The 10,682-nt window shown below is 38.6% G+C and overlaps 1 protein-coding gene across 3 annotated transcripts in view; it reads left to right on the top strand.

The window, feature by feature from the left end:
- Positions 1-10,682, top strand: part of Spice1 (spindle and centriole associated protein 1) — a 53,335-nt gene that overhangs the window by 10,195 nt on the left and 32,458 nt on the right. For all 3 annotated transcript variants that reach the window (XM_023717660.1, XM_023717661.1, XM_023717659.1), the window contains exons 4-6: positions 1,258-1,401; positions 6,439-6,541; positions 7,356-7,462. In XM_023717660.1, the coding sequence (XP_023573428.1) occupies positions 1,258-1,401; positions 6,439-6,541; positions 7,356-7,462 (354 nt within the window). The remainder of the gene's footprint in view (positions 1-1,257; positions 1,402-6,438; positions 6,542-7,355; positions 7,463-10,682) is intronic.

The following is a 10,682-nucleotide window of genomic DNA, read 5'->3' as shown; positions in this document are numbered from 1 at the left end:
GGGGATTGAACCGCGGTCCCTGATGCTTTTGCTAAGCTTGTTCTAAGTAGGTGCTTTAGACCACTGAGCCATCTCTCCAGCCCTCGCATAATGTTTAGTTGTTAGTCTGTTAATGGACTCATTTCTTATTTACATGGTGAAAATTCAGTAATTATCAGATTGAGTTTTGTTTACACTGAGTTGTGAATACTAAAGTACTTACCTATAAAGTCAGATGTCTGCTTTTTTTCCTTAACTATCCCAACACATTCTTCCTTTGTAACTCATATTTTCCTCTCCTTGGTACTGGGAATTGAACACAGAACCTATACACTGAGTTATATCCACAGTCCCCTCTTTAATACACTGAGTTATATCCACAGTCCTCTTTTTAAAGATTTTTGAGCTAGTCTTGCTAAGTTGTCTGGGCTGGGCTAAAATGGTGATTCTCCTGCCTCAGCCTTTCACTAGCCTAGAATTTCAGGCATGTGCCATTACACCTGGCTGCTTCCTTAAGACCTGTGGTTCATTTCTCCTTGTCCCAGGAATTCCACTTTCCTTGCATTCCTACCACTTCTGTGCCTCACTTCCACATGAAAATGTGAAAGGGCTGCACAGTTAATTCTCAATAGTGAAGTGATTATCACAAAAATGATGTGTTTTCATCAAAGATGACTTAGTGTGCCTTTTACATTATGCTTGGGGAAAGAGAGAAATGTCAAATTTTGACCCACAAATTGATTTTTACCACCCATTAAATGAGACCTAACCCATGGTTTGAAAAACACTAGTTTATTGGATAGTGTTGGAGAAAAATTGAAATTAATACTGTTTTCAGTATGTCTTTTAGGTAGATATACTAGTTCTACATACTTCTTTTTTTTTTTTTTTTTTGCAGAACCGGGGATTGAACTCAGGCCCTTGTGCTTGCCAGGCAAGCATTTATTCTACTGAGCTAACTCCCCGGCAGTACTTCTTTTTTTTAAAGATTACTTTTGAAAATTTAGAAGACTGTGAAAAAATTGGCTATAAATATATATATAAACATGTATATGTGTAACCAAAAAATTAGAAAGTGATGAATTGGATGAGTAGGTGATCCTACCATCTGCATAGGCAAATTCTTTTTTTTTTTCTCTCTCTCTCTCTTAGTGCTGGTAATCAAACTCAAAACCTTGTACTTGCCAAGCAGGTGCTTATGCTGCTGAGCTACATCCCTGGCTAGGCAACTTACTTGTTGCTGAAAATATTTTTTTCTTTTTTTTTCTTTCTATATAGGTTCGTCGTCATGAAATACACAAATCAAAGAATAGGGCATTAGTACACTGGGAACTCCAAGAAAAAGCTCTGAGAAGAAAATGCAGGAAGCAGAAACCAGAAACTTGGAATCTAGAGAAAACTAGATTGTCTATCATGAAGGAGGTAATGCTAATATGAATGAAGAATTTGAAAAAAGAGATTGACTCACTTTAGAGAGACTAGTAATTGCATCTTCATACAGTGATCTACACAGGCTGATCATAAAATGAAATATGGCTGTGTGTGGTGGTGTATGCCTGTAATTCCAGCACATGGAAAGTTGAGGCAGGAGGATTGCAGTGAGTTTGAGGCCAGCCTGAGCTATGTAAGCAAGTTTAATGCTAGCCAACACTATGTACTAAGACCCTGTCTCAAAAAAACTAATCAAACAAAATATATATTTACATAAAAACTTTATTACAATAGACATGTTGCTATAAATCCCCCTCAAAATATTCCCCTTCCTTTTGAACAGACTTATCCCATTCTTGCACTTTCTGGAACAGTCCTGGAAGTCCTCTTTTGTGAGCATCCTTAAGCGATATGATAAAAATACAGTGGATGCTGCTGTTCAGTGCCCTGGAATGGAAAGACAGTCTTGGAAAAATGTCACAGTGTTATCGTCATCTGTCTTATTCACTGGACCTGCTACCGTGTGACTTCTGGCTCTTCCTCAGAATCACAATGAAGGGCTGGTGAGATGGCTCAGTGGTCTAAAGCACCTACTTAGAACAAGCTTAGCAAAGCACAGGGACTGCGGTTCAATCCCCCAGCACCACATGCCAGTCAGCCCCGTCCCCTGGTGTGCTGAGCTGGCCACACACACACACATAAATAAATAAAATTTAAAAAAAAAATCACAATGGAAGGTTAATCATTTGAGGACATCACGGCCACCAGGACAGTGCAACTAAAGACACCCATGGAAGGGGGCCTCCAGAACGGCTTCAGAAAGTGGCAAGAACAGTGTGATTAATGTGTATTTTTAGGGTTTTTGTTGTAAATGTATTTGGTATCGGGTCTACAGGATCTACAGGGACTCTACACAGATGTGATCCTCCTGTTTTCAGTCTCCCAAGCACTGAGATTTCAGGCACACGCCATCACACCCAGTTTCCATGGGGGAATATTTTGAAGGGGCTGAATGACACAATGTATTTCATTGCAATTTTAAAAATTTAAGCATTCACTGTGTTTTAGAATTATAATTTGTATGTAGACTTTGAAAAAAGTAGCAAAATGATGATTGGAGTCTAGTGTGGTTTGAATTCTTGCTGTGTAACTTACTAACTCTGCGACCTTAAATTATTGAACTTCTTAGCCTGAATTGTCCCATCTTTGAAGTGTTTAGATAATATTTTGAAGTGATCAATGTGCTCCTTGGCACATAAATAGTCTCTTCTATACATAAACTATTGTTAGTTTATGTATAGAAAAATAACAGTTATTTTTCTTTGGTTCAGTAGCACTGCTGTTAGATTACTTAGCAAAACTAAGTAAATAAAAGAATGCTGTGTGTTCTTTCAAGGAGGTAGTAATCCATTTATTTTAGGCTTAACTTTTTGCCAGATGTAGAATGTTGGCTATGTAATCAAATATGTAGGGATAAACAATCTGGGAAATAAGAGGAAACTACAGCAAAACCACTTTTTTAGATTTGAGCTGAAATCATTGTAAAGAAATGTGCTTTGTAACATTGCTTCTTATTTGTGTTAAAGCTTACGGCACTGGGCAGTCTGGGTGACCTTTTGTGTCAGCTTTAAATCATGGTCTTTTGAGAACATAGGGTTCTTGGTGGAATAAGAAAGCTTCAGTCTCACATATCAGGAAGGATTATACATCCCAAATAAATGTTTACATGAGCCTGGGAAAAGAATAGTGGATTGAGAGAAAAAAATGCTCTTTTACAGATAAGTAACGTGTGATCTCAGACAGTTCATGCCATTTAAATGAAAGGGCTGAAGACACAGTTCTATCCAGGAAAAGGGAACCCCACAGCAGTGGGTCACATTCTGGGCCTTAGTTTTACCTCTCTAACCATTTCTCATGTCCTGAATTTCTCTAGTATTAAATATAATAGAAACAGGGATTCAACAGAGATATTTTTAGACAGTTTTCTGAATAATTTTAATGTTCTGTAGGGTTGAAAGCCTCTTAATGGAGTTCACTTGTTTCCCTTTAACAATATATCTTGAAAGTTATTCCATGTCAGTGTGTAAAGGTCCATTTTTCTTCTTTCTTTTTTTTAATGTGGTGCTGGGATCAGAGCCAGGGCCTTGCACATGCTAGAGAAATGACTAACAGTGAGCAGCAGCTCTAGGTTTTACCTTTTCTTTGTAACAACCACATGGTCTATAGATTTACTGTAATTTGTCAGTATTTTATTGATGGCCACTTGGGCTATACATTAGAGTATAGTATTGAACTTCAGGGGGGAAAAAAAGGACTGCAGATTAAAATGGTTTGAACAAAATAGAGATTTATTTCTGTCTCTTGAAACAGTTCAGAGGTGCAGGAGCTGGGAAATGGGTCTGCAGCCCTCGTTGTGCAGCTTCTGTCTCTGAGTACAGGTGGCTGTCACAGCTTCCTTCAGTTGTATGCAGACCAACAGTAGAGAAGGTAGTTCATTCCCTTCCAGAAGCTTTGGTGTGTACCTTGTTGACCAGGAAGTCATCGCATGGTCATTCTCACCTGCGAAGATGGTTGGGAATTCTTGCTGTGTACTTGGCTAGATCTTGGGGGTGCTGCTGTTGACAGCAAAGAGGAAGAAGAAATGTTGGAGGATAAGTAGCAGTGTATGCTACCCACATTGCCTCCTGCCTTGCCACCATAAATAGGTGATAGGTTCTTGAATATGTTTTGGGGGATGTGTATATTTATAGGCTAAATTATTAAAGAATCACCGAGTCAAAATGAAGTACATCTTTTAGTTCAGTGATACTAAATATGAAATGTTTGTGCTTAAGAGAAAGGAAGCTTTCATAAGGATTTCACAGATTCCAAAAGTGTAATACTCCTGAAGTCCCTTTGTAATTTCTCATTTCCTTTTAGTTTCTATGGTCAGAGGGAAAAAAAGGGAGGAAAGAGGAGTTTCTGGTAATGTTTTGGCAGGGACCCTGGCTAACCTTTGGAAATCCAAACTTTACCACCAGTTGCAGTTTGTAATTTGCAAACGCATTTGGGATAGTACTGCAGTATGTGCAGATGGGCTTGTGCAGATCAGCTTACCTGTCAAAAGAACGAGTTTTAAGAGGCAAATGATAAATCTAGGAAGAGCAAAGGAAGGACAGTGCATTGCTACTATTGACCACTCAAGCCATCTGTTCCAAGGAGCCTGAGCAGAGACTGCAGAAGATGGCAGGGCAGTAGCTTTCCTTGAGACCTCATTAATATCAGGTTTCAATATGATTGGTAGAGTATTCCTCCAGTCTGCTTCTGTTTGTTTGAGGTCTTTAATAATTATTCTGATGGATCAGTGTTCTCTTTTTATAGTAAACTCTTTAAGTTAAAATAGCTGTTATGAAATCAGCTTTATTTTATGTTTATGTATTTAGTACAGGGCCTACTAAATACATAAAATAAAATAAAATAAAGCTGATTTCATAACAGCTATTTTAAATGTTATGAAATCAGCTTTGTAGGGTTTCTCTACACAGAATATACTCAGTGATCCTCCTGTTTTCAGCCACCCACATGCTGGGATTATAGGCACGTGCCACCATGCCCAGTGACAGGTCACCCCGGGGGCGGGGCCCACACGGCATGCTAGGGATCGAACCCCAGTTCCTATGTCTGCCTCAGCAGGCACTTTAATCTGCTGAGCTATCTGGCTGGCCCAACATCAGCTTTTTGTAATTATGTTTTAATAGATTCTGATACTTTTACATTTTTTCCTAAACTTTTAATTTCATGTACTTGCAAGATAATATCTCTGTATTCTGGGATACAGAATTGCTTCAGGGGTAATGTAATTTATAGCGTGGTAGCATGCTCAAACATCACCAGAGTGCCAGGCAGGTTTTCAGTGTGTCCACCAGGCTGTCATACCCATGTGGGGTTAAGGAGGTGGTTGTGTCTCCATTGCTATGTCAGGAAACCTAAGTTTAAAGAGGTTGGATTTTGCCTATTTTTCCTTGACTGGACCTAGAACTCATCTTGTGCTCTTGGCCTTGACATTCGAAAGCTTGGTCTTTATGGGAGGAATGAGTTCAGAACTCTTCTCACCAGCTGAATAGCTGATTTGCTTGGCTAGGTCTAGTGGGAAGAGAGAAGGGAAAAATAAGAATACAACTTAACTTTCTGTGTCCTAAAACCATAATTATGGTCACATACAATTCTCTGATATAGAGAAAGCCTGGTAAGAGCATTTGTTACCAAACAACAATTTTGACTCCTTTCAATTTAAAAGTGCCACCTGGTGGTCGTAGATAGAATTGATTTCCTTTTTACTCTAGCCTCTGGCCTTAATTTAGAATTATGCAGCCGCCTAAGAGGAAAGCACATGATCAGAGGCTGAGTTACAGGGACTTTCTTAGTTCATACTTCTCCTCGACAGAAAACCAACTTCTTCATAAACACAAAAGCATCCCATAAGGGGGTGTTAAGGTCTCCTGTTAAAATTGTGGTATTGGATATTAGATTTTTCATGTCCATTAAGAGTTGCTATATACGCTTCCCATTTGTTTAATCCTAAAGCTCATCTTGAATTGTTTTAATTATCACCTATTATACATTATGACATTATTTTAGTGATTGAAACACCTTTAAGATTGTAACAGTCTTTAATTTGTGTTTTTTGAACTGCTGATCTTAATTTGTTAATGAATTGTGAAATTAAGTTAGTAGGTTATTTTAAAAATAGAATAGAAATTAAAATCTAAAAGTATTTCTCATAGAGAAAGGTTAAATAAAATTTTTGTTACATATACAGGTATATTTGTGTGGGCCATAATTTAATGCAATTTTTTTTGGTTATTTGAAAGCCATTAACAATTGCAATAGCCCCATCTTCTGGTAGTTAAGGATATCGTCACTGAAGGATTTGAGGGACATGGTGACTCGTGGTTATTTTATGCAGTTTCCTTATATATGCTTTTTTTGTGTGACTTGAAAAGTAAACGTTTTGTTTCTGAATCATAATTGTCATTAACGCATGTCTAGATTCTTTCTGATCAATACCAGATGCAGGATGTGTTGGAGAAATCTGATCATTTGATGGCTGCAGCCAGAAATCTATTTGTTGATGCTCCTTGCAGGCGCACAGGTATTCGATTCAGAGAAAAGCATCTTTTCCTTACTGAGTATTTGAAAGAATTTAATGTTCTTTTTCAGGTATAATATTATTATATATTGCAAATGTTCAGGATAGATTAAATACAGGGTTTGTAGGGGGAGAATTGTTATGATTTGTTTGCTATTTACAAAGGATACTGGTTATTGCAAATTATTCAGCTAAAGAGAGGCAAATTGTTATTATCTACTAAAATATGGCATAATGTGCAGTATTTCATTAGCTTAAACTTGACAATTTTCAGTTTTTTACTATAAAATTAAAAAATACATATGTGAAACAGTGGTGGTGAACCTGTGGCACATGTGCTGCAGCAGGCTGTTGTCGTAGGCTTTTAAAGGTTCACCATCTCTGATGTATAATCTGAGTGAGGCTTAATTTGAAATCTAAAGCTTAAAATTGAAAACTTCACTTTCTCCCTAAAAGAGACTTTGCCTTCCATCAGATGCACATTATTCATTTTGATGTGTATATACTTAATTTTTTGTTTCAATTTCTCAAAAAACAAGTTTTAGTATAAAATTTAAGTCTTGTGTCAACTGTTTATTAGAGTAACTGAGCTAGTGGCTTATAGTCTAAGTTTCAGCTTATTGATCTATAAAATAATACGTACTGTGTGGCATTTTGTGAGTGTGAAAGCAGTGATAGTGTATAGTAGGCCTATTCAGTGTGAGCTGCTGCTATTATTATTTGAGATTTTCTTGTGCAAACACAAATCTATAGCAGTATAGAATTTGTGAAGTCAGTTAAATGAGACAAAGTCATCATGACTTATTTCCTTCTGCAGGGTTTCCAAATGTAACAATGGCTCCTGATCCCTCTCATGGTCCCATCATGGTGAACCAAGACCCTGTTACCCAGGCCGTCCTTCATGAGTCTGTCCTGGAGCCTCAGGTAGTGTGCTGTGCTCACACCGTAGTGCTTACACTGAAATGACGTGTGAGTCGATGTGGACAAGGTGGTATAACTTGAAAAGCTTAAACATCAATAGTCACTAGTTGTGCTTGCTAGACTTGCTCTTAGACAAGCTTATTGTACTTCATGGGAGTAATGTTTATACTGAGCATGATAGGACACTCGACAGTGACAGATGAGAGCTATGGAGTACTTACCCAAAGGTATGTCCTATTGTTACCCTCATTTAGCAGACAGAGAGTGAGGCTCAGAAAAACTGTAGCTCGTCCAGGATCCTGTAGTCTGCGACCCTCCTCCATCTATCCTTAGGGGAGCAGCAGGGAACCACTTGAATCAGGTGGATCTGTGTCCTGCTGCATACTGGCTGCTTGATCTTGAGTTGTTTGCTTAAGATTTCTAAGTTGGCTCAAAGCAGTCTTTTCTTTTTGTTTCTTTGTCCTTTACTAAATGTGAGTAGAATATGCCTGATGCAGTCATTAGATGGTTCAGCAGTGAAAATAGGCTATATGAAGGGCTGAGCCTGGTGACAGGAATATAACACTTTGTTAAATGTTGGTCATTTAAAATGTATTGGTGGGAGATAGCTCAGTAGAATAAGCGCTTGCCTGGCAAGCGCAGGGGCCTGAGTTCAACCCCTGGTACCACACACACACACACACACACACACACACAAAGTATTAGTTTATTTAAAAGGTAACTACCCAGGAAATCTGGAATTTTGGGGAAGATAATAGTGTTGTGCATAACGCTGCATTAATAAAATATTATTTAGTTATAACCTAGCTAATTAATTGAAACTCTTGGTGTAAATCTTTACAATTTTGAGATTGTAAATATTTCTTTTAAAGCCCACAAAAAATTTAATGCTAAAATAAAACAGTTACTTACAAATATGTAGGACTTGGTACCTTTTAAACAAAATTTCGTTATTTATTCCTTCCATTACAAATAAGGGAGACCGGGCCGGGGGAATAGCTCAGTGGAATAAGTACTTCCCTGGCAAGCGCAAGGGCCTGAGTTCAATCCCCGGTTCAAAAAAAAAAAAAAGGGAGACTTTAATTGAAGGAATGACCCTAAGGAATTTCAGGTTTGGAATCATAGAAGTCATACTAATTATATTGTTTTCTATTTAAAGGCAATTAAATAGAATGTTATATATACATAAAATACCCAAACCCATTAGCTGGAACCCTTGACAAAGCCATTTATATTTTGGCACTTAGTAAAATATAATCAGATAGTTAAAAATTTAGTCATCTAAGAATGGTTTATTTCTGTAATATGTTTAACTAAAGCCTTTTCATTTATTTAAGTAAATTATGTAGTGCCATGCTGTAGTAGATTGTTAACTGGTGGTCAACTTGTTCACCCAACTCAATTGAACTAGTGTGGAGGCCCACCTGAGGATTGTTGCCAGCAGCAAAAGAGGCAGAAATGGAGAAGAGCTGGGAGAGGCTGTTAGGGAAGTTATTTAGAGAAGCTGTTGGGGAGCTAATTTTCTTGGCGGTTCTGCTGGAGGACTTCATCATGCTGGCTTTCCTGATAAACTTGGCTGTTCTTTTTGAAGGAGGAGCTTGGGACCTCATTTTCACTTACAGTCATTGTAGTTCACTTTTGGGGCACTCTGGTCTTTATCTTGAGCATTATTTCCTGGCTCTGGAGGAGAAGATTGTGCACTGCTCAGCCTCCTGGAAAAGCATGTCACATTGTTTTTCCTAATGGAAACTCATCTTTCCTCATTCCTGGAGGAGCTAGGGACCTCACTGTTGCTTAGGGTGACTGTGATGCTTTTTAGGGGAGCTCTGGTTCTTACCTTGAACATTGCTTTCTGGCTCTAGTGCAGATCCCTCAGCCTGCTAGCACAGATCCTTTATCCTGCTGGCATGGACTTTGTAGCTTCCACCATTGACCTTTGGGCCTTGCCAGTGCAGATCTGTGAAGCCAACCTGTATGAGACATTGTCTCAGGCTCTAGGCCTCCAATTGGATTTGTGGGAGGCATTGTTGTGAGCCCTAGGTCTTCAGCTGGATGCATATAGGACACTGTTGTGGGATCCAGGGCTTCAGCTGAATTCTTTGGTATTTAGTGTATAGAGAGATTGCTGCATTCTTTGTATATGATTCTTTGTGAGATTCATTATAAAATAACTTATAAAATGTATCCTGTGTTGTATTGTTCACCATGCAAAACCTCAGATCATGTCACATGCCCTGTTTATTTGGCAATCGTACTTTGTGTCTGGAGACAAGTGTGTAGAATATCTCAGCAACAATTGTTGTGCCCCATCATTGGCATGTGGACATGGCCAGGCCTGAGGTTCTGGAGAATGCTTGCTCCTCAAGGTAGAGGACCCAGAAAGTTAAGAATTAGGGAAAGATTTTAAGTGAATGGAGTCATATGAGATAAGGGTAGAAGATGGGTTGGAGAAGGATAAGACTAGAGGAAGAGTCTGTGTCTTATCTGTTTTCTTTTGCTAATGACACAACACAGTACATTATGGGTACATTATGAAGAGAAGAGGTTTATTTTAGCTCACGTTTCTGGTCTAAGGTTGAGCGCCAACATCTGTTAATGGTCTTGTTAGCAAGTCCTGAGGTGACAGGAGAATCATGGTATGAGATGAAGCCAAACTGGCTTTTAATAGCAGAACACTAGTGACATAACTCATTAATCTATCAGTCCAATAATGGGTTAATCCACTCATGAAGGCAGAACCCTATTTATTTCCTAGCTGGTCCCATCTCTTAAGATCTCCTAATGGGGATTGATTTCAACATGAATTTTGGAAGGAGCAATCTATACTTAAATCACAGCAGTCTAGTTAGAAGACATGGGTTAGAATCTTGATGAGATGCGGTAAAGGCCTCGCCTAAAGCAGTATAAGTAGTGAAAAAATAGAGGTGAGGCATACATTTGAGAGAAACTAAAGTGGGGGGTAGAAAAAACAGGACTGGATGGCTGCTTAGTGTGATAGGTGAAAAAGCAACTCCCAGGCTGTTGATTTGAACATTTGAGTAGGTGACACTGTTCGTAGTCTTAGGCAGTGCAGGCTGAACAGGTTTCTGAAGAATGTGTGGGAAAAGCTTAGGAAAGTGTTCAGTGTTGGACATATTAGGAAGGGATATCTTTCTGGAAGCTGAATCTAAATGTATTTATAGGGCTGGTGAGATGGCTCAGTGGTCTAAAGCACCTGCTTAGA

The sequence above is a fragment of the Octodon degus genome, unplaced genomic scaffold (assembly GCF_000260255.1).
Source record: "Octodon degus isolate 3935 unplaced genomic scaffold, OctDeg1.0 scaffold00053, whole genome shotgun sequence".
Lineage (NCBI taxonomy): Eukaryota > Metazoa > Chordata > Mammalia > Rodentia > Octodontidae > Octodon > Octodon degus.
Note: the sequence above shows the minus strand (reverse complement) of the source record. Positions and strands in the feature narration are given on the sequence as shown.